Source organism: Hippopotamus amphibius, chromosome 6 (assembly GCF_030028045.1).
Source record: "Hippopotamus amphibius kiboko isolate mHipAmp2 chromosome 6, mHipAmp2.hap2, whole genome shotgun sequence".
Classification (NCBI taxonomy): Eukaryota; Metazoa; Chordata; class Mammalia; order Artiodactyla; family Hippopotamidae; genus Hippopotamus; species Hippopotamus amphibius.
Window position 1 is genome coordinate 51,691,971 of NC_080191.1, and position 24,950 is coordinate 51,716,920.

General features: G+C 40.2%; 1 protein-coding gene across 1 annotated transcript in view; it reads left to right on the forward strand.

The window, feature by feature from the left end:
* Positions 1 to 24,313, forward strand: part of SAMD5 (sterile alpha motif domain containing 5) — a 47,237-nt gene extending 22,924 nt beyond the window's left edge. Inside the window, exon 2 of the mRNA XM_057738108.1 lies at positions 24,251 to 24,313. Within this exon, the coding sequence (XP_057594091.1) occupies positions 24,251 to 24,313 (63 nt within the window). The remainder of the gene's footprint in view (positions 1 to 24,250) is intronic.
* The last annotated feature ends 637 nt before the right edge of the window (positions 24,314 to 24,950 follow it).

Sequence of the window (24,950 nt, forward strand, 5' to 3'; positions counted from 1 at the left end):
AGACAGCTTCTTCTAAGTGACAGGGCATGTCAGTTCTCATTTCCTTTCTGCAGAGAAGTGCAAAGTGAAGCAGCCCATGGTACCCTCCGGGGCCAGCCCACTCCTTCATTTAGCTGGCATCTTGGAGACATACCGTCCATCCCTCACCCCTGCCTTCTCAACCATAACTAGCTTGTAATTTTTTTTGTTTTGTTTTTTAAATCTTTGTGGTGATTGTTGAGGATTGTGAAATTAATTTAATAAGCAGAACAACCAGTGAGATGCAAACCTGACAAAGGATTTGCTGTAAATGCTAAGAATCAGCAACTAAAAGGCAGAGAGCAGGGGTGCAGAGTGGCTTGGGGTGTTGTTGAGGAATTAGTAAGATGTATGGTCAGGCTACTGGTTTGGGAAAAGTCTGGCAGAAAAGTCCTGGGTTCTGAGCCCTGGGCATTTTGCATAATCAGCCTTCTTTGCAGTTTCTGCCATTTGATGTCTTAATCTGTTCTTTTAAGAACTACCAAATCACGTTACACAGATCCAAGTTAATCCAAGTTAACTTCTGAACTTGACCTACTTTCATTTAGAATTTGCCTGATTTAAAATTGTAAACTACTGTCATGACGATGGCACATTAAACAGTGTTCTGTTTATAAAACATATGCCTTTTTTTTCCTACTGTAGATCCCTTCTGGCTTGAGAAATCTCTATAACAAAACCAGAATATCTATTTCAGTTATCGCAAGACATTTGAACTTTCAAGGATTTAAAAATGATAGTTTTTTTTTTTTTTCTTTTCAATTTTGGAGATCAAAGAGGTTCTTTAGGCTCTAAAATTCTCAGTTAATTTTTTTTCTAATGTTTTAGAAAAAACACTTTAATCTTGTTTATGTGAATAAAGTCCAGTCCACATATGAAATCTACACTCAAGTCATAAATAGTCAATTATGACTATGTAAATTGTAGAAGTGAATTTGGCTCAGCATTTAAAATATTCCACCTAAATTGCAGTATTTAATTGTAATCTTAGATGATTAGCAGGATAATTGCTGCTTTAAGTCTTTTTAGTTCCATAAGATGTGAAGGCAAGCCCATGTCTTACTTACCTCTTCAGCCCCAAGGCTGGACACCATGCCTAGTGCCTGGCAGGCTGCCCTCAATGGAATGTGCACTAAAAGGACACTTGCCCCCATTTTCATCTTGCTCATTAATTTAAATAAACATAGCAACCAACATTCATGTCAGAACTATACTCATTGTTATAATATGGGTTGGCTTTGAATACAAGAGTTCAGCCCAAATCAACAAAAGCGTTCTGTGAGAATCAGTTGGGTATTATGGAATTTATAATAAGGGGTATTATAGAATTCATTTTTTTATAGATTGTGTGCTACCTATCATTTATATCAGTAAAATTTATCATATATTTATGAATGTGTATATGTGTATACATTTTTTCCCCTGGGGAGCCAGTTATTAAGTATCAACAGCACTCCACTGAGGAGGCCTTATTGTTAGAGTTACTTCTAGGATTTTGGGTTAACTTAAGTTCCCAAGGTTAAGTTAAATTCCCAAGGTTAACTTAAGTTCTTCTGAGCTGAGATTTTACACACCTGCCATGCAGCCTGGTCCCAGGAAAGGTCAGGCCTTGGGCAGGGTAGGAGTCTGGCAGCACTGCCAGAAGCAAAGCTGGTGAGTTCAGAACTCAGACCCCAACCTAGGGACCCAGACATGCCCATCCATGGAACCTAGGCGCAGAGCTAGGTCTTTTGGAGATGAGGTTTATCAGATTGAGAGGACCCTTTTTAAGGAACAAAATACACAGTTAGGTAAAAGGCCTGGGAAAAGCCCAGATAAGAAGAAGCCCTCAGGCTTCTACTTCATGGTAGACCTGCCTTTGATCAAACAAAAGGGAGCATTTTAGAGATCAGGCAAAGCTTTCAGGCTGAGAGCAGGAAGACAGACAACAGGATTGCAAGACAAGACACACAGGAAGCTCAGTGGTGGCAGAAGACAGTGAGAGATTACTGCAAATCCAGCAGGGTGAGGATCCTGTATCAGAGGATCAGAATCTATAGGCTGTGCATGTATGTATGTATGTGTGTAGAGAGAGAGAAGGAGGGAGTGAAATTGATTTATTTTAAGACATTGGCTCACGTGATTGTGCAGGCTGGCACATCTAAATCTGCAGGGCAGGCTGTAGACTCAGGGAAGAGTTGATGTTACCGGCTTGAGTCTGAAATCAGTCTGGAGGCAGAATTTCTTCATTCTTGGGGGACCTCAGTCTTTTCTCTTCAGGCTTTCAACTGATTGGATGAGGCCCCCCCACGATGTAGAGGGAAAGCTGCTTTACTCTGTTGTTTATTGATTTAAATGTTAAACACATCGAAAAAATGTCTTCACAGCAACATCTAGACTGTTTTGGGGCACCACTGCCAAGCCACATTGACACAGAAAATTAAGCATCACAAGCCCCCGTGAGAGTTCTCAACCTGGACCACAGCAGCGGGTGGGGAGGTCAGGTCACCTCCTACCACAGCGTAGAGGTGGCTGCCACACCAAGAATGTAGCAGAAGGACCACACGTGGAATATGGGGGTCCAGTCCTTGCTCTGCCATTGGCTACTTTAGTTTGGGTTCCTGAGGAGGTGAGCCCTTCAGCCTTTCTGGCCTGAGTTTTCTTCTATATTAAATGAAAGCATTTGTAGAGGCATGCCATGTCAGAGGTGAAAGGACGGGGGTTTTCGTTTCTTTTTTTCTTTTAGTACCTTTTTTGAAGCAAAAAATCTCACAGGAATTCCCAAACAGAGTTAAAAGGAGCTTCTCTGAATGAACCGTTAGATAAGAGTCAGATAACACACATGGCAGGCTGGGTAACTCAGTGGTTTGAGAATCACTGATCTGTGTCATTCTAACCCTACTTTCCCATCCCGGTTTTCTTTTTCTTTTTCTATTTTTTTAAAGCCTTCCTTCAACAGACACTTCATAGGTAATCTTTTATTTATTTATTTATTTAGTTTATTTTATTGGCTGCATTGGGTCTTCATTGCTGTGTGCGGGGTTTCTCTAGTTGCGTACAGCAGGGGCTACTCTTCATTGCGGTGTGAGGGCTTCTCAGTGTGGTGGCTTCTCTTGTTGCGGAGCATGGGCTCTAGGTTCGTGAGCTTCAGTAGTTGGGGTGCATGGGCTCAGTAGTTGTGGCTTGTGGGCTGTAGAGTGCAGGCTTGGTAGTTATGGTGCATGGGCTTGGTTGTTCCGCAGCATGTGGGATCTTCCCAGACCAGGGCTCAAACTCCTGTCGCCTGCATTGGCAGGCAGATTCTTAACCACTGCTCCACCAGGGACGCCCACCATCCCGGTTTTCTAAACCACTGAATCAATGTCCCAGGCTTGTGGAATGACAAAATCAAGATTTGAAGTCACATTCTTTCTGGCTGCAAAATTATTTTCTCATTGAAAGCTGTGTCATAGTTCCTGGCTTGCATTGATTTGCTTAAACACGTGTATATATTTTGACATCTAGAAACAATTTTATGATTTCAAATGAGAACTTCCTCTGCTCACTCCTCTGGAGGAAGTTCTAGTGAGAGCAAGGTTAGAATTACAGAACTTAGTGGACCTTACCCAGAAGTGAGAAAATTTTAAGTTTATAAAATTTATTGTCAGAGTCTTTGTTTTGCCATTTGTGTGTTCGATTTGCTTGGAGCCAAATTAGATATAATGACCAGAATATACAGTATTTAGGTCTAAATAACTTGGGAAAGAACATCTAGTCCTAAAATTACAGAACTCCAGAGTGTTGAGAATTATGGACAGTTTTTAAAAATACTTCAGCACTAAGGCAACGTTTCTGTTGATAAACTTACAGTTGATAAAAAAAGACAGAAATTTGTGAAATATTAAATGAGTAAATGAAGTATTAGCCTAAGGCAGCAAAGATGGGAAAGCAGGATGGCTGCTACATGAACTAAGAGTTTAGAGTAAAGAGAATGCATTCTTCAGGATGCGGTGATCTGGGAATTTATAGCATAAAGGATGGAATTTGAATCAGGTTTAGATATAAGTTGGGAGGAGGAACCGAGGCATTCCAAGAGAATGTAACAAAATATAAGCAAACACGTGGGAGCAGTGGGAAAGAACTGTTCAAGCCAGAGCAAAATCCTCTCTTTTGAAAGGTAATAGAAAAGTATATTCAAAAATAAGATACTCAAAGGAGATTAAGGCCCTTCAGATGCCAGTACACTGTGAAGAGAAAATTATAATGCATATAATTTATAAAAAGGCTCCCTATGGTGGCACAACCTCATTAAAAGAAAATTGTTGGTTTTGCAGGGCTGTAACCTCTGTTGCGGACATCCGGCAAATTAGTAGGAGTTAGTATATAGGAAATTTAATTTTAATAGGATGATTACACTGCATGCTCAGCCATGTGATGTAAATAGTAAACACTATATCTACATAGATACATGCATTCATGTGAACGCCAGTATTTACGAAATGTATCTACGAGGCAGTTGTTAAATCATTAGCTATTAAATTTACACATGAAGTTATGTTCATAGTATCATCATCCCTCCCAATGGCTTGGTGGCCCATCCTGTGTTCCTTGCTGACATGCACACAAATAAGAATGCTGTCATTATTACCTTTTTTTAAATGTCATGACATCCACTTGTCATCTTTAGTAAGGAGATTGATGCTGATGTTGCCGGGTCTGTTGTAGTCCCCATTACATCCCATTGGGTGAGTGTGGTTATGGCAGTGATTTGGGAAGGCGTGCACTATTTGATATCCTTTCGTGGATGGTATATTCTGTTTGATTTTCCTATTCTATTTTTCTTTTTGCATATTATGGTTTGCTTTAGAAATGTAAAATCCCGAGTGATTAAGAAACCATCCACATAGTTTTGCTCCAAAATCAACTCCCCCCTAATTTGGCAGTGTAAAATGCTCTTACTTTATTGCTCTAGACAAAGCAAACGCTTTCAAAGTTAATTCTGAATAGCTGAAATTCTTTGGCAACAAAATAATTCTGAATACTAGCAGAAAATTTATGGATTTCAATTAGAGTTTGTAGAGTATCATAATTCCAGTTTTATATTCCATGCAGTTCAGTGTTTTGGATTTTTAATGGGGCCAGTGCAGTAATAATAAAAGTGATTCAAAATGCGCCCAGTAATTACAGAGATTTGCTGTTGCCTTTGCATTAAAAATGATGATGATTTACGCTCAGTGAAATTGCGGTCTGTAGCTCTATTTAGGATAGTCTTGCTATTAAGCTGCTTATTAGTTATGGTCAGTGATTTAAAGCTTAAGAGCTATATTAGAGGGCTGTAAAATTATTTATTCTTTAATAGATAATAGTAAATTTGAAACAGGCATTGGGTTAATTATAATCTTGTACATTAAAGAATAAGTATTAGCCCTTTGTCTCTTCTTAGGTCTTTTGAAATTCAAGTAAATGGCAAAATGTGTGATTGGATTAGAAGGCCTGGTATATTCAATTCTGCCTCCTGATTTATAAATGGTTAACACCTTTTCTGAATGTTCAGGAAAATAATTCGACTTCTCATTGTGAGTCCTTCTCCCTGCTAAACAAATGCTAGTTTTCACTTTAAACTTGTCCTTGTTCCAGGTTGACATTGATTGCTTAAATTAGGCTGAAAAGATCAGAGAGCTAGGCCCATCTCCTGATGTGGGGGTGGGGGTGGGGGGGATAGAGGTGTGGTTAAGGGTAAGTACACTTGAAATTGGCATTGCAGGAAGGAGTTTGTCATTATCCTATTATTAATCATTATATATATATGTATAAATTTGCATGTTTATGTGTGCTCCTCATTGTAGTTTTATGTAAGACAGAAATTATCCAGTGTAAATATCAGATGTGTCAGAATGTGAGTTTCTTGTAATAGTAATTAAATTTGATATTCAAATTCCTGTGTTAATGTCCTTGTGCAATGCTTGGGTGTTACACTAAATCAAGAAAAATCTAAGATAAAGAGATTCTGTGTAAACCTGTTAAATTAAATCCAATGAGAAAATATATGTGTGTTATTTAGGATAAGTGAATATTATTGAGCTGTGCTATAATAAGAAAATTACCTCCATCCCAAATCTCAAAACCTTAACAGATACTTTTTAAAAAAAAATTATTTATTTAATGGCTGTGTTGAGTCTTCATTGCTGTGCATGGGCTTTCTCTAGTTGCGATGAGCAGGGGCTACTCTTCATTGTGGTGTGTGGGCTCCTCATTGCAGTGGCTTCTTTTGTTGTGGAGCACGGGCTCTAGTTGCAGCACACAGGCTCGATAGTTGTGGCTCACGGGCTTCAGAGCGCAGGCTCAATAGTTGTGGCGCACAGGCTTAGTTGCTCCATGGCAAGTAGGATCCTCCTGGAGCAGGGATCGAACCCATGTCCCCTGCATTGGCAGGTGGATTCTTAACCACTGCACCACCTAGGAAGTCCCAACAGATACTTATTTCTGGCTCCAACAAAGACCAGTGTATGTTGGTGGAGTTTCTCTTCCATGCAGTGATTCAGAGATCCAGGCTCCCTCAACACATGGCCTCTTCTGGGACAAGAGAACTTCAGAGTAGTTCATGGTATTTTTTAAGAGCGTGGTCTGGAAATGGTCTCTGTTATTTCTACTTACATCCCGCTTGCCAGAACTCCATCATGTTCCCAACATATGTGTCGGGGAGCCTGAAATGGTAGCCTTCTTTTGTGGCAAGGAAAAGGAAGGGGCATCAGGTGAACACAGGGTTTCCTCAGCTGCAAAATGTCAGTGCTTCTGAACTCTGCATATAATTATGTGAATTTATAATTGGAAAAATGCCAGAAAGGCATGATGTTGTTTAAGCAATTTCATCATTTCCCCTCTCTCCCTCACCCCATGTACTAAGAATTTATGAGAAAATCGGTTGTACCCAGTTCCCTGTCACTTGTGCCGTGACACATTTTAGTTTATCCTAACAGTTCTGCCTCTTTCCTTCCTTTAGAGTAGTTGGTAGCCCAGCACAAGTGTGACACTGCAACCAGGCAGGGTAAATGAGACAATATTTTTGGCATTAGTCTGTCCCACACTGGGTCCTACTTTTCCATCACTGACCCTCCTCCCCCTTTTTTCCCAGAAAAGTCCCCTCCTTTCATTAGAATTCATGGTGCACATTCTGAAGGTGGGGAAGAGTCATTATTTAGCTGTTTAATAATAGAACACTCAGTTGATAAATCTGGTTAGTTGTTATATTAGTTTTCTCTGTCTGCATGACAAATTCCCACCAACTTATGGTTAAAAATAACACCCATTGGTTATCTCACAGTTCTGTAGGTCAACACTCTGGCCAGGTTGGCTGCATTCTCTGCTCAGGGTCTTATAAGGCCAAAGCCAAGGTAATCAGCCAGCTTGGGCTGTTATCTGGAGGAGTTGGGGGAGAATCTGTTCCGAAGGTCATAAGTTATTGGGAGAATCCAGTACCTTGCAGCTGTAGGTTCGAGGTTCCCGTCTCTTTGCTGGCTGTTAGCAGTGGGCATCTAGAGACTGACTGCATTCCTTCTCCTGTAGCCCTTCCATCTTCAAACCAGCAGTGGTGAGCCAAGTCCTTCTCATGTTCCCAATTTCTCTGTCTTCCTGCTTTCTAGCCAGAGAAACTCTATGCTTTTAAATGACTAGGATTAGATTAAGCCAACCCGAAGAATCTGCCTTTTGTCATGCAGTGTAACCTAATCACAGGAGTGACATCATGTATTGTGTATTCATGGGTTTCACCCTTACCCAAAGGGCAGAGGCTTGGACAAAGGCAAGAGTCACTGGGACCATTCTTAGAATTCTGCCTCCTGTACGTGTTTCTGCCCAGGATAGGTTAGAAAGGAAGCTTTTGTTTAGCAGAACCTGTATTTCTGCCCAAATGCAGATTTGAAAGGTAAGAAATCTTTCTACAAGAATTAAATGCAGGTAGGGGAAGAGGGGGGAGCTGAGGTCGGTGAGGAGGGAGGATGAATTTTCTTTCAAAGGTTTCGTGATATATAGAAAATACTTAAAAAGCAATTTAATTTGGGTAATGGGGATAGAAAATGGCTTACTTTATTTTTAAATTAATTCTGTAATCATAAAAGTGCATTTAATAAATAAAACAAGAAAAAATATAGTCATGGGCCATTAAGAGAGAGATTTGGTGGGAAATGGGAACTGGAGGGAAAGCAAAGGGGGTGAAATCCATTCAAAGATCTTCTAGAGTAACAATAGTCCTTAAAGGATAACGTTGCCAAACGTTATCAACAGCCGGGTTGTGACTTTACTTAAATAGTGTCATAATTTTCTTACACGTTGCCTGCTCAGAGAGACCACCACTTACAGATTGGCACCTCGCCTCTCACCATCAAACCACTGTTTTACTGTTGTTAAAGACCTGCCATAGTTTGAAGTTATCTTGGTTTTTTACATGTGTAATTGTTTATTCTCTGCAGCCCCCACTGCCTCCCCAATGTGTACACTCCATGAGGGGAGGGACATTGCTGCCTGGCTCTTCACTGGCAGCCCAGTGGTTAGAAATGTGCTGTGCACAGGATGGATGCTCAGTAAATACAGATTGAATGAATAAACAGATAGAATAGTTTGCCACCCTTTTTTCATTGGCTCCTGAGGGAGATCAAATTAAGTCAAGGCTTGGAGGTTACAGTTTCCTCTCACAAATAGGGACTCCCTTTATTTCAGTGAGGCTCATCTAACCTCTTCCCTCTTCCCTCCTGGTTGTTGCATCTGACAAAATTCTGATGGTTCTTAAATCTGTACAAAGAACTCGGTATCTCCGGTCAGCAGGCTGGCTGGTAAATCAAATGCTCTAACTGTAACATGCTTACTTTATTAATAAATTAAATTGAATTTTTGTCTTGTCACTGTAGTGATGTCCTCGTTATTTTAAATTGTTTTATTGTTACATTAAGTTGTTAAGTTTAGGAAAGGAACAGATATTTTCTGTAAAATGTATATACTTTTCAGGTAACTTGAATATAGAATGATGACTTATGTTTCCTATCACCTTTGCCCTGGAGTGGTAATACAGAGCATTTAAGTGAATGCTAGGTCTGTTGTTAACTTTCTTAGAAGTCACTTTATTTGTGATTTCTTAAAATCATTTCAACATGTATAAAATGAAGAAATTCACGACATAGGAAGTAGATGGTTTCTTATCCTTCCCCATGAGGTTATCCCCCCATGCTTTTTTTTCCTCATTGGAAAAAGATGTGCTTTCTTTGATTGAGACTTAATATCCCTAAATATTGATTGCCATGTGCTCAAAGAAAAATGGTGCTATGAAAGAATTTTCACAGCATTCCTTAAAGAGAGTTGTTCTCTTCCCCTTGGCTTTTGTCCCGTGAAAATGAAAGCATAGAGTAATAGACTGTATTACTGTACTCCAAATCACCCTTCCTATATTACCCCTCCCTGCAGGAGGATTATATATTCCAGCCCTTTGAACTAAGGCAGATGGCATGCTTAGGTCAATCACAGGTGAGTGGAAGTGATATGGATCTCTTCCTGGCAGAAGCTTTATCAAACTGTGCATAGTTCACAAATTTAATATTTTCCCTCAAGTCACAATGACTGGCTATGTTTTTTGATGGAGACTGATTTGTCAGATTTGGTTCTGGAGTGAAGAAAATGGCCCAGAATTATAGCAGACCCACCTTGGATTTGTAGCATGAGTTAAAAAATAAGCCTTTGTTGTTGTAAGCCATTGAAATCATGGGGTCATTTGTTACTGCGGCGGAACTGGCCCATCTGGACTCATACACACACCTGATGCTTGTGTGCACCAGTTCAAATCATCTTGGCCTTATTTCTGATTCCACCCACTGCTGAGTGAACAATTCTGCACAAGCTTAAACAGGTAGCACATAGGTGTAGCCCGACGGCTCATTGGCTCAAGCCTGCACTTCTTGCTTTACAGCCAGGAGCTCCTTTGGTTTTGTCATTCACTCCTGGGGGAGCTAACTAGACTCTCACCATGTATAAACACAAAGTGCAGAAAAATTACCACCCATGAGGCAAACGTTGACAAGTGGTAATAGAAGATGAGGTCTAAATGTTCCTCCTTTCTTCTCTCACATGCATGGTTCTGAGATGCATTTCCTAAGGCTCCCCTGAAGGTCTTACAGAATCTAACACCGCATCACTGAGTGGCCAGCTCCAAGTGCATCCTTGTGTTGGCTTTCTCTTCTGTATTTCAGTCTCCCTGGCCCCTACTTCTGCTGTCTGGGGTCACATTCCCAAATAAATGACCTGTACCTAAGTTTTTGTCTTAGGCTCTGTTTGGTGGGGGGACCAGTCAGACCGTCGTTTAATTGAACCAGTCAAAACATTATCCGCCACCAGAGTGAAATATTTAAGTAATTCAGCGGTATAAAGGATTATATTCAATACTATGCATTTATAGAAATTTGCGAAGCATAAAGACTTTGTTACTCAGCCTGGAAATTATTGTTAGATTTGCTGTTCCAAAAATTAGACTTTCTTCTCTACCCACAGAGATTAATTTCCTGTCAGTAGTTCTCAGTCCATCCTGATCCCATAACACAGACCTTGGTTGGGAGGAATCCATGGTTTTTTCATTTTTGTTTTTGGTTTTTTTTTTTTGCGTGTGTTTTTGTTTTTGTTTTGAGGTTGAGTGATTTATTGAATAGCATTTTGTTAGGCAAATATTTACTTGTTTATTTTTTATTTATTTTAAAAGCCAATTAGATCTTCACATTTACTCAGTTGAATTTTGTTTTTTAACAGGTATGGTAGAGATCCTTGCATTAATAGAATGAATTAAATAAACTGTGTAGGTAGATGTTTAAATGTTAAATGTGGAGTTGAGGTTTTGGTGAAACTGTTGTTCTGTGGTAGCTCCAAGTTGCCAGTCCACTGACAGTGCCCAGTGGGATGTGTGCATCGTGGCAACTATTGCCTCGTTGAGGAACTAAATTGGCCAAGTTCCCATAGCATTTTGGCTCTGTTTCCCCTTTACCTCCTTGTCAGTCTATTCCCTAGAAATCTTAAGATCACAGCATGATAGAACCAGAGGGTTTCTTAAGATCATCTAATCACACTCCTTATTTCATAGGTCAGAAAACAAGCTCATAAAGGTTAAGGAAAATGCCCCACTTTGGTGGTGGTGGGGGAGAGAAATTTAGGGGGATGCAATTTCGGTTGTTAAAAAGATACCATTCTTTTTCTGACATAATTAACTTCTTGATTGTGATGCTCCTAAATGAACCATGAAATTCTAAGCGCTTCCAATGCAAGTGTGATTTTTAACTAAGGCTTTTTTCCCCCCAATCTGAATGTTAAGGTGGCAGATGCATAACTAATCTTAGCTGAATCTATATTAAGAAACCAGCAAGGTGTCTTTATTTAACTTGCATGATCTGTGAATATAATGTAGTGTCAAATAGCATGATTTTGCACATCACTTCCTAAAATAAAAACAACTCTGCCTTTAAAGTGATAGCAAAATGCAATTATGTGAGAGATTATTTTACATTTGGTCTCAAAGGGAATGAGAAGCATAGAAGAAAATAACTGAAGAACTTGTTCCTAAGTGTAATTTCAGCAGACGTTTATACCTATTTTAAATACTATTTTATCTGAGGGACAGAAAGTCAGCCCTTGGGATTGTGTTCCTTGTCGTACAGGGGAATCTCCTGTCAACAGTAGAGGGTTTCTGAAATCTCTTGTTATCCTAGTTTTGAATTGTCTGAAAACTGTCCAATCCATTGAGCTTCTCTGTTTTTGCTTGGGGATGTTTCCATGCGTCTGTATTAGTTCCAGGAAATTTGGGTCCTTTCCATTATCTCTGGAACCAGGCATGGCTCCTGCAGAAACTACATGGGATTATCTGCTTCTCTGTTTAACATCTTTGCTGCAGTGGGTCAGATTCCTGAAGGAGTAAACAATGAAAAATTGTAAGGCTCGATTGTGGAGGATTGTGTGGAGAGGAAGGCAAGCTATTCTGATTTAAGTCATAAAAAATGTTGGCCTTTAGCTTCTTGAAATACTGCTGTGTTCATATGTACTGAAATACTTCTTGCCTGGCATACACTAACCAGTGCAAGGCTGGAGTGACCACTCAGTGTTAAAGTCAGGATCCTGGCGTTTGACTTTCACTTGGTTAATCAACTTTTATTTTAATATATTTAAATTTCTTAAAGAACACAATCTTAGCTTCTGATGATTCCATTCCTCTGTGAAAGCGGCTTCTAATCTGAGAAATCCAGATCCTTGAGGAATTAACACAAGGCTCTTGGAACCTACTTGGGTACCAACTATCCTCAGTGGATCTGTACATAAATAATACCGTTTTGTATAAATTTATTTGAAGGTATTCTTAAATTCTTGGTCACTTTTAAAGCAACGATTTTTCTCAAAGATGGTAGGAAAGTAAGAAGACTATAATAGTGAAGTTACTCTCTCTTTTGTGTGTGTGTGTGTGTGTGTGTGTGTGAGTGAGGGGTGCATGCACACACACATGCACATGCCCTGTGGCTGGGGTAGGGGTGTCATATGTTTTAAAACAATTAAAGAGGTCTTTATGCTTGAGCAAGCTGAGAACGACTGCTATGGTAGTTATGTTCTATAGGGCATGCTTCACAAAGCTAAATGAAATTTTTAAAAGTTAATGGCTAGACAGTGCTTAAAGCATACACATTATTCATGATTTATTCTAATAACATTTGTGGATGACTAACTTAATAATGCTGCCGCACATCCATTATGTTTTTCTTCTGAAGATGTGCCTAAGTACCTATGCCTCCTTAGGGGGGTGTTTATATCACTTGGTGATTGAACGAAGAAATAGAATTCCATGCCTTTTATGGAGTAGGTGTGAGAAAAAACATCCAGACACTTACATAGGCTTACACTGTACCAGATACTGTTTTTAAACAGTCTTGCAAATATTAGCTCGTTTAATCCTCATAACAACTCTCTGAAATGTAGGTAGCTCTGTTGTTCCCATTTCAGATGGGAAACTGAAGCACAAGGCAGTAGGTTAAGTAACGTGCTCAAGGCCACCCTCCAGGAAGTAGTAAGCCTGGGGTTTCCTTCCAGAGTCTGAGCTTGGATCTCTTGCCCTGCACTGCTTCCCCCCAGGGGAAGAAAGGGATGTGCTGACTGCTGAGGAATACCTGGAGGCTGGTTTGGTTCAGGGAGGTAGACCCATGTGGGTAGACCCCATCACCAACCCTCAGCATCTCTCTCTCTCTCACACACACACACACAAGGAGCAACCCTGAGCTCACTCTGGACACATGACATTAGGCTACCTTGAACTGTAACTGTGTGAAGCCCTTTGATTTGGGCTTTGCTCCCAAACTTTCTAAAAGTGTCATAACAGCAAGTGTGTGTGTGATAAAGACCTTCAGTGTATGATGGAGCTCAGTCCTATTTACATATTTTGCTGCTTCAGGTAACCCATTTACATGTCCTCAGAGTTCATTTGGACAAGACCAGCATCTTGAGGATTATTCAGATGACTTCATAAGTACTGTTTCTTTAAAGCAATTAGCTGATGGTCCTTAAGACCCAGAATGATGCCATCAGAGCTTGTGGCTTTCTTGAGGCATTTGAAAATGTCCCTCTTTCCCCTACCAAAACCAGAGAAAAGGTAGAGTAATGGAAAACAGCACAGATCCCCTGAGTCGTGAGTGCTTCACTCTGGCTGCCACTAAAGATGCAAATGTGTTTTCCAAGGAATTGCTAAAGAGGATTATGACAGTTGTCTTGCTCCCCTGCCCATTCCAATTTGGCAAGTGAGGTAAAGACCCAGTGGAGGCCACGCTTCAGTGTTCTGGGAGCCGGGTCTGGACGCCAAGAGACAAAGGGTTATTTTTGATCAAAATTGCCTAAGTCACATCAAAAGCTCTTGCTTTTGTCAAGGCTGGCAAGCACAGTCTCTTCGAGAAGCATTTCCACTCCCCCAAGTCAGCACTGCTGTCTTTGCAAACCCTCTTCCCAGAGGAGGAAAGTCAACTCACCTTCACAGCAGGAAGGCTACATTCAGACTTTCTAGTTTCATAGGGCTGAGGCAGGTGGGGAGCCAGGAGGTATATACAGAGCGATTGTTAGGAAAGAGTTAGCATTTCAAAGAGCAGAAGTATATTCCAGACTGATGAGTTGCTCTGAGATCTACTGGTGCTGATTTTGCGACCTGTACCTTGACTCTGGCATCTAGGAGTGGTTTAGACAGTGGTTCTCAAAGTGCGGTCCACAGATCCCTGGGGGTCCCTGAGACCCAGTGGTCTGTGAGGTAATAATTATTTCATAACAGTGCTCTGACATTATTTGCCTTTTTCACCTTGTGGACATTTGCATTGGTAGCACAAACGCCACAAAGGGTTAAAAATGCTAGCACATTAGTGCCAATCAGGGTAGTGGCACCAAACTGCACTAGTGCTTATGGCATTCTTCACTTGCACACATGCCAAAAAATAGCTGATTTCCTTAAAATATCCTTGTTGAAGCGGTAGAAATTAGTAAGTTTATTAAATCTCAACTTTTTTTTGGTCTTTTTTTCTTTAGATTTATTTACTTACTTATTTATTTATTGGCTGCATTGGGTCTTCGTTGCTGTGCACTGGGCTTTTTCTAGTTATGGTGAGTGGTGGCTACTCTTCGTTGCAGTGCATGGGCCTCTCTTGTTGTGGAGTATGGGCTCTGTAGTGCATGGACAGTAGTTGTGGCATGTGGACTCAGTAGTTGTGGCTCATGGGCTCTAGAGCACAGGCTCAGCAGTTGTGGCGCATGGGCTTAGATGCTCCCTGGCATGTGGGACCTCCTTGGACCAGGGATCAAGCTCGTGTCCCCTGCATTGGCAGGCGGAATCTCAACCACTTGCGCTGCCAGGGAAGTCCCTAAATCTCAACTTTTGAATACATTAAAAAAAAAAATTCTGTGTGACAAAATGAGAGCTACTCACAAAGACTTCTGTTGCAAATGGAAGTGTACGTGAACCTTGTCTCCTCACCAGCCACTTAGGCTGTTGTTTGAGTTACCAGCTGAACTAGCTGCTTTAGTCATGGAATGACATTTTCACTTAGAACAACTGAGGAACAAACTATGATTACTTATTGGGTATTTGGCAGATAAACTTCTTGAAAGTGAATAAAGTCAACCTAGTATTTCAAGAGAAACAATGGACAATGTTTGTTAATGGTAAAATTTGAATATTTAAGTAAAAATTACGGTAAAAAACCCTGTGTCTGCCACAGTGAACTTAGTTTTCCAAGACTTCAAGGCTTTTTTGATAAGCTGAGTGGTGATAGTAACAAATGTTACTTTTTGATTTGAATGGTGATGATGTGTTAACATTTAGAAGATTTGCATAACTCAGGAACCCAATATTTTCCAAATGATTAATGCATTATGTTACCAAATCACGTATGAGAAGATATCTGTTAATAACAGAAGACAAAGATTTTCATGTAGTTGATGGAGTACAAAAAGTTCATTGATATTTTTTCAGATTTCACATTGTAACTAACAAGAAACTGTATGTTGTCAAATTTTGGCATGGTATCAAAGGAATATCTACAATGATCTAAAAAAGCTATTTAAATATTTTCCTTTTTCTGTATGGCACAGATTTTCTTCATATACTTCAACTAAAACAACATACTGTCACAGTTCACATGTGGAAGATATGAAAATTCAGTAGTTTATCAAGCTAACCATTAAAGAGATATATGCAAAAATGAAAAACAGTGCCATGCTTATTATTAATTTGGGGGGAAATATATTTATTTTTTATAAAAAATGTTATTTATGCTAACATGTGATGCATGTACTATTTTAATTTTTAAATGAATTAAATACTTTCTCAGTTGCAGTTTCAAATATAGTAAATATCAATAGTTATAATCCATACAAACAAAAGCTCTTTGGACTCCTCATTGTTTTTGTTTTTGTTTGGTTGGTTTTTAAATTTTTTTTTAATTTTATTTATTTATTGGCTGTGTTGGGTCTTGGTTGCTACACACGGGCCTTCTCTAGTTGCTGAGAGTAGGGACTACTCTTCATTGTGGTGCGCGGGCTCCAGGCTCCTCATTGTAGTGACTTCTCTTATTGTGGAGCATGGGCTCTAGGCATGTGGGCTTCAGTAGTTGCGGCACATGGGCTCAATCGTTGTGGCACACGCGCTTAGTTGCTCTGTGGCATGTGGAATCTTCCCAGAGCAGGGCTCGAACCCGTGTCCCCTGCCTTGGCAGGCGGATTCTTAACCACTGAGCCATCAAGGAAGTCCTCTCATTGTTTTTTAAAAATGAAAATGGCTCCCGGAACCAAATGTTTGAGAACTGCTAATATAGAACATTACCATTCTAGCTGGAGGTTTCTGAGCTGTCAGTCAAAAGTTTTCCAGGCTGGGAATAGCAACTGTTTCATTACATATCTTTAAGTACATCAATGAAAATTATTTAAATAATTGCCTCTGTAAAATGAAAACCTTATATAGCTCAAATATGCTTACATTGCACATTAAACTCTCATTCTTGAATAACTGATATCAAAATAGAAAAATACTGGCATTTACCTTCAATTTTAACTTATTGGAAATAAAAATGTCCACATATATAGTGTGTTACTTATAGAGAAATGCTTACAAATAGTCACCCAAACCGTCTCTCTTGTCTTGCAATTTAAAGCAAGTCATAAATATTCAAGTAAATGAACTAGTGGACATCAAGCAAAATGAAAACAGTCATCCCAGTTGCTGATTATTTTCTACTTTCTGATGCTGTAGGAGATAGTTAAATCTCAGTTTGCATCTTAATATAGGTGGAGGCCATGCGTAAACAGTATATAGTTTTTAATGTATTTTTTATAAATCATATTTTTCTTACATTATTAAACAGCTTGCATCATTTATTTAATAGGACAAAGTTAAAATTTTCTTATTTATTATGAATGACATTAAATATAATATGTGAGTGAGCATTATACAAAACACTTCCTATCCTGAATAAAAATAAAATACCTTTTGCCTAAAATCACATTTGGATGTACTGCTAAAAATGATGAAGTGATTAAAAATACTCCTGAGAGCATTTGAGAAATTATGTATTTGTGTGAAAGGATTTCATATTAGTTTCTAAGGGCTGCTGTACAAAGCACCACAAACTGAGCGTATTAAAGCAACAGAAATTTATTCTCTCAGTTCTGGAGTCCAGAAGTGTGAAATCACAGTTTGGGTGTGGCCATGCTCCCTCCAAAGCCTGGAAGGGAGAATTCTTCCTTGTCCCGCCCAGTTTCTGGTGGCTCCTGGCATTACTGGGCTTGTAGCTGCATCACTCTGCTGTCAGCCTCTGTCTTCACGTGGCCTTCTTCTCTGTGTGTGTCTCTCTGTGTCCTCTCCTCTTCTTAAAAGGACACCAGTAACTGCATCTAGGGCCCACGCTCAATCCAGGATGATTTTCACCTCCAGAGCTTACACCATCTGCAAAGACTGTATTTCCAAGTTCATTCTGAGGTTTCAGGTGGATGTGAATCTTGGGGGATGCTATTTAACTACTGTACATTCCCAATCAAAAATGATGGGGGGAATTCCCTGGCAATCCAGTGGTTAGGACTCCACGCTTACACTGCAGGGGGCACTGATGCCATCCCCGGTTGGGGAAGTGGCGACCCTTTCAGGGTATCTACATTTTAAAACCTCACATTCCCCATCTGTAGAACCGAGTCCATGATGGCCATCACGCTGGCTTGTGGTAGGAAGTAAAGGAGATTATGTGTAAATATACTGTGTCTTCAGCACAGTGCCTGGCACAGAAGAAGTTCGTGCAGTTTCTATTAGTAGCTGTTTACTGTTGCCAGGGTTGGCAGGTAATCATAATCGTAGTATGTACTGTAAACCTACTGTTAATGGCAATTACGTTGGTGATAATTGTAATAAGAGTTAGCAGATTAGTGTTCACGGTGGTTTCAAATACCATTAGTACATAATAAAGGATGATGTTACTGTGAGTAGGTGGATGAGAGAGGAGACAGGGAGGGACAGAGAGGTGAGAAGCCCTTAAATGGGCAGCCAGTGAGCCTGTTTAGAGACAGATGATGCTGTAGACTGAATGTCTGAGTCCTCTCAAAATTCATATGTTGAAACCTAATCCCCAATGTGATGGTGTTTGGAGGTGGGGCCTTTGGAAGGTGATTAGGTCATGAGAGTAAAGCCCTCAGGAAGGGATTGATGCCCTTATAAAAGAGGCCCCTTCTGCCTTGTGAGAACCCAGTTAGAAGATGGTGAACCGGGAAGATGGGCTCGCCAGGCACTGAATCTCTGGGCACCTTGATCTTGGACTTCCCAGCCTCCAGAAGTGTGAGAAATAAATTTCTATTGTTTATAATCCGCCCTGTCTGTGGTATTCTGTTTTAGCAGCCCAAACAGACCAAGATAGTCATCAGTGGTACTGTTTCATCAAAACACCTATCAGACAGATATGCCTTCTAGCTGTACCTGAAGGCAAAACATTTGTATTCAGCATACTCCAGCCTTTATCATTATTTCTGTTCCGGACTTCTATTGTGCATTTCTAGGCATGTGTCTTGATCACTATTTTGGGTGGTATTTGGAGAGTTGGAGCATAATACAGAGAAACTCTGAAAGCCTATTTCACTGTAATTCCGTGGGGTCTAGCCCAGCTGAATCTGCCTTCTTGCAGCCGTGGAACTGATTTCATGTCACAGTTCCCTTGGTGGCTGTTTCAGGCCCCCCATGCCGCCTTTGGGCACCTTGAAACTCTACCCTTGCCCCTGTCACCTCCCCTTCTGCAGATGACCTTGGCTAGGTCATTACTGAGAACTGCAACTCTGTTGCACTTAAGCCACCTCCCTCGCTCTCTCCTTCATCTCAAAGTGTGTTGGCATCTTCACCCATCTGTTCTTCTTCCTCAGTTACTGACTAGGAATTACCCCTCTCCCCTCTAAGACTAATCCCTCCTCTGGGTATCTACTCTTGGCACTAGTCATAATTATGGTCCATAATGATCCTGTTGTTTTCTTGCACTTGGTCTTCTCCATGGAATCCTTCCACGCCATCTGTAAACATGCCCAGAATCCCTCTTTGTTCTTAAAAGCATTGTCCCCTCCAGCTACTATTTTGTCTCCTTAACTGTACTATTAAGCTTCTTGAAAGTGTGGTGACCTAGCCCTAGCTTCATGTTGTGACCAGCTGTTAATTATTATAGAATTGTTGAAGAATAGTTCAGAAGTCCCAGCAGTTAAACTCTTGATAATTTCTCCCTGGTAGAGATAAGACATGACCCAACACTGGGCAGTGAGCAGGTCCCAGGTCTGTGAACCATGGTCTCCTGGAATTTGCTGCCCCTTGCAGACCGCAGTCTGGTGGGGGAATTTAGCATATTCAGAATATGCCAAGGATGACTGTAACAAAGTGTTTTTAAGAAATCGGGAATTTACATAGCTATTCAGTTGGAAAAACTGTAAAATCGGTTCATGCCCTGAGGAGAGCATAAACAAAGATGCATTTGTCTTTTAACCTCTGAATTTGTTCCTGAGAGTTTTCTGAATAAAAAGGGGTAGGAAAATTTCCATCCTTTCCAGTATACTTTCCATTTGCTGAAAACCTGCAGATTTAGTCATGAGTGAAGCTTAGAACTCTTGTGGGTCCAGAGAAGGTGGTGAGAAGCAGTGTGGTTTATTATAAACTGTTTAATTTGTTCCAGGAATTAGATAGCAAATCAGTACTTACCAAGGACACACCGCAGATGAAGACAGGGTAGGTGCACAGAATGGTTTATAATGCATCTGGGTATTTGTGTTTAAAGTCAAAAAAAGAAAATATTCGTGGATTATTCTGGAGCTGGCCAAACATTTTTCTAGTCTATAGAATTCCTAGGAAAGCTACCCTGTAAGACTCCTTTAGAAAAAAAAGGCCATATATGCCAGCTCATCGTGTGACATAACTTTGCATCCTCCAGCCTCTTGGGGTCTGGGAGGCAGCCTCAGCCTTCCCAGCAGCTGAGAGTCACCCCTCATAGGCCTTTCGAGGAACTGCAAGATGACCATGAAGATACAGATGGGTTTAGTGAACATATTGATGTTTTTTTGTCTGTTGTGTAGGCAAAGAAAACTATACTCCTACCTGACTTGCCAGACTAAAATTTCTCAATAGCGGGGACTTCCCTGGTGGCGCAGTGGTTGAGAATCCGCCTGCCAGTGCAGGGGACACGGGTTCCATCCCTGGTCCAGGAAGATCCCACATGCCGTGGAGCAGCTAAGCCCGTGTGCCACAACTACTGAGCCTGCGTGCCACAACTACTGAATCCCTCATGCCTAGAGCCGGTGCTCGGCAACAAGAGAAGCCACTGCAATGAGAAGCCCGTGCACCGCAGCAAAGAGTAGCCCCTGCTCGCTGCAACTAGGGAAAGCCCACACGCAGCAATGAGGACCCAAAGCAGCCAAGAAATGAATAAATAAATTACAAAAACATCTCTCAGTAGCAGGTTAGTTTACTGAGAAATGGTATGTAAAAATTATACTGTGGACAGTTGTATCAATCAGCAGGAGCAGTGTGTGACATGCTATATAATGTTCCTGAGGCAGAGATAAAGAAGTGTAAGATGTGGTTTCTGCCTCTGGAGAAGTTTACAGTTAAAATGAGGCTGTATTTACACCCCACCCCCCAAACCCCCACCTTCCTGGTCTCTTAGCAAATTACCAACCTTCCTTGGCCATAATGATAGGTAGTGTGACATGGCTGAATGTTGAGAAAGTCATGTGGTAAAAAGAATCTTATGTCTTATCACCAACCACCCAAGGGATCAGATCTGTGGGCCTTGTGCCCTCCAGGAGGAGAGAAGGCAACATTTGTACCATTATTCTTTATTAATTTTTTCCTATGAGTCAGTCACTCCCTTCCATTGTTAAGGAAATTGCATGGGCTAATATTGTACAGTCACCAGTTTTATTTTATTTTTTATCCCAGCCACCAAATGTGGAGACTTTATCGGTTCTACATCTGCAGTGGAGCTACATTCTTTAAAATAATATCACAATAGAGAAATAACTTCTAAATGGTTTAGCCTGCATATAAATCTGATTATGTTTTAATTAGGGGGAAAATCACAAGCTAAAAACAGTAACAGACTTGAAGTCACTTAACAATCAGAAAAAAAAGTAGTCTCATAAAACTTAATTTTTAACCACAGGATAATAGTTTCTTTATTCCTTAAATCACTTTTCTGTGCCCCCGCCCACCCCCTCTGTTTCTCAGATTGGAACTCTAACACAGATTAGAATTGCCAAATATCTGTGAAATAAAAGACTTTCCCCGCGTCCCATCCCCCTTAAGAGCCTAGAACAAATAAAACTGAGAAAGTCACAGTTCAGCCCAAGAATTAGGTGTACATGGCCCTGATGTAAGAACTCTCTGAGAGTGATCTCAAAGGCAGGTCAGGGAAGAATTAGGCCAACTAGGGTATAAACCTTTTAGTAATGTTTCCTTAGAAATAGATAATTTGGCTTATTATCAACTGCTGGCATTCAGTTTTTACAAACTCTGTCTTTAAGAACAGGAAAAGTTCAGGAGCATTAGTAGAACCAAAAATAGAACTTGCTGTTTATTGGTCCAGAGGTTGACTTTCATGAATTTTGAGAAAGGACCAGATCTGAGGCAATTCCTTTCATGATTTTGTAAGTCATCCTAGTCCTATATCCAAAGAAGGCTGTAAACGCTTATAAACAGATTGTTATTTTTCTTGGCGGAGTGAAGAAAGGGCTTTTTTCTTTGTAGGAGTACGCTGGATTATTTAAGGGGAAAATGAAAAAATGTGAGGTGGTAGGAGCAGCTCTGTGAAATGAGGCTGGACTGGCATCGCCTGTTTTGCCCATAAGGCGTATTTTTAGCAGTTATCTGCTTAAAGCTGGTCAGAGTTGTAAACATCTGTTCATTTCTTTTCTGCTTGAAGACTGGAGTCTGTAAGGAGCAGGATCTGGGATGTCACAATGCATGCCAGGCGCCAGAGCTCCAAGGAGCCTTGCTAGCAGGGAAATTACTAATGTTTCCTATGATCATGGAGCAACATGTGCTCGGCTAATTACTGTTCTCTGCGACCGCTCTCACATCTTGAAACTCTCCATGACCCAGCTGCGGAAATCCTGTTTGTCTGCCTCCCACCCTCTCCCTGAAAGAATGAAAACTAGCAAATTGCAGGGCTGGGCTTGTTTAATGAATGCGATTTGTTTTTGTTGAACTAAAGGCACAAGAGGTTTCGGAGGCTGTTAGCTTGATGCTAGGTTTGTGAATGACTTCGTGGACCACATCTTTAGATGAGTTTAGTGTGGAGGGTGTCGGCGTTTACTAGATGATAGTCTGTCCAAAGGTGTTTACTTTATTTCCATTGGTTCCTGGAATAAAATGACCTTTAACGGTAGGCAAGGTCATCTCGTTGACTTCAGGCAGAGTTGAATCAGGTGAGGTACAGACCTCTGAGAATCTTTCGATTTAATAAGAACGTCCTCAAGATGCTGCCTCCTTCTTTTGTGACCCCTTCGAAATTCAGCCGTAGTCTTCCTGAGGTCTTAGTAACCCTAACACTGTAACCTGAGGCTCTTTCTGTTTTTTCAGATAGAAATAGCAAGTTATCTTGCACTCTATAGTAAATATAATTTTTGTTGCAATGCCTTTGCATTCATTCACTTATTAGAGCATTAAAAATTAAACAGTTTTGCCTTCTTCATGTTAATGTAACTTCCCCTCACTCCCCCCTCAAAAAACAACTTAGTTTGTCAAGACAGATTAAACATTACATTTACACATTTTATAACAGCAGTTTGATTTTCATAGAGGCATTGATTGGCTTGGATATGGGTTTATTTGAGTGACTGTGAATATATTAGTGAGTAGTACGTTATTATTACTTGGTCTTACAGGGGCAAAAAGACCTGAAAACAGCTTGATTCTCTGGAGAAGGAAACTTCCTGAGCATGGCCAGTAGTACTTTCTATCCGTTTAGACAGAACTGCCGGATGATATTACCCAAAATAATTAATGATAATGACATCTTAGGTAACGTATTGCCATCAGCTGGTGGCTGTTTGAGCAGAGGTGAAGATGGCACATGCTGAAACAAATTATTATACCCCAGAGAAATGTGCAGAATCGTTTTTTAAAAGTCTAATCATGCCAGCAATATGATTTTTTCTGCAAGAGATAAAACTAGGGGTACCACTGGAGAGATATAGACTAGGAAAACAAGACAAAACAAGAACAAAAGAGAGCAAAATTGATTCAACGTCTTCCAAAAGCTTTTCCAGTTAAAAAACAACAAGTAAATTAGTTGCATCTAAGCAGCGTCGTCTGCCTGTCATATCAGAAGTCATGGGAGAGACCCAGGCATCCTCATTCTTCCTTTGCACTCTTTTTTTCCTTCTTCTCCTTTGTCCATTCTCGATCTGTCAAGGGATTCTTGGCCCAGGGAAAAACCGTGACAGATGGGCAGGAAATTGTAATCTGTTGCTGTCTTTCAATTTTGGAGGAATCGTAGTGACTATGAAGGGGTTAAAACTGTCAACAGAGCTCAGAGCTTGGAGATAATTGTTGTAATATCAATCCCAAAACACTGATGCAGATGACCACACAATAGCGGATGAATTCTACTAGGTTACTGCCTCGTAAGAAATCCTTTTTCGTCTTTTTTCAGCTCACTCACAACTGTGCTTTTTAAAGGCCTATGTGAAAAAGTTACTGTTTATGCTGACAAATGATTATGATTAAAGAGGATGGTGAATCTTTTTTTATTTCGGAAGGTGCATTTTGAATTAGCACTGCGCAGACAGGCTGGGTAGATATGTACCTTCTGAGCACGAGCTAGGTAGCCTTTGAAATGGTTTGCAGTATGTTAACTGTTACTCTATGACTAAAGCTGCCAGAATGTAGAACTGAGTGATGTGATTTAGGAATGCACACTATTATAAGATATACTTTAATTTGTTTTACTTTCCTTTTCTTATAGGAAACATAAAAGGAAAGAGAAGCAGACCTTTTTTTTTTTTTGTACAGAATGCTTAGGCTTGAGAAGAATAAAATACTTTCTTCTCTTATTAGCTTCAAAGAGAAAATTGATAGATAAAAAGCAGGGACTTAAAGCTCGTTTTCCGAAGTCCACGTAGTAACCAGAAAGGGACAAGTATGACTTAGAAATTGAAGCAGGAATCCGTGATGGACTAGGGGAAGAATGGGTAAAGGAGAACCTAAATAACCCCGATATGTTCAAATCCACAGGTCCCAATGGCTGGCATCCTAGAGTTCTTAATGAATTGGCCGAAGTCATCACAGAACCGCTAGATATCATTTTTGAGAACTCGTGGAGGACTGATGAGGTGCCTGAAGACTGGAAAAGGGCACATTTAGAACCTTCTTTCAAAAAGGGAAATGGATGATGACCCTGGAAATCCTCATCAGCCTAACTTTTTGCTTGGAAAAATTCTGGAATAATCAACTTAGCATACTGGGTAACGAACTTATATTAGCTAGACGAGAGGCAGTGAAATATCACACAGAAAGAAGTGTTGAGTTCATTTTTTTAAGGACATATCATTGTGAGATACAGTCTTCTGCGTATTTTGGGATTCTGCCCTTGGTACTGTGAATTCTTGATGAAAATGAATGAGGTTGGCTAAGGCATTTGGGTACTGACTAACTTTAAGTGTGTAATATAAGACGAAAAGGTTTCTAGCAGTAGCTAGGAGTTACATCATTTCCAAATTAGCCTTTAACTTGAGAATAGTCATATTAATTTTGTATTTTAACATATTTTTTCACTTCATATAGGTCTGTGTTTTCACAGGTTAAGATATTTTATATAATTCTACATAGAATAGTTTGGTGAAGGAATTCTTATTTTAAGGTGCTTTATATAGTTATTTCATGTATAGATACAATGATAAAGGTGACAAATTAGGAACATCAGCAAAGGAAGAAA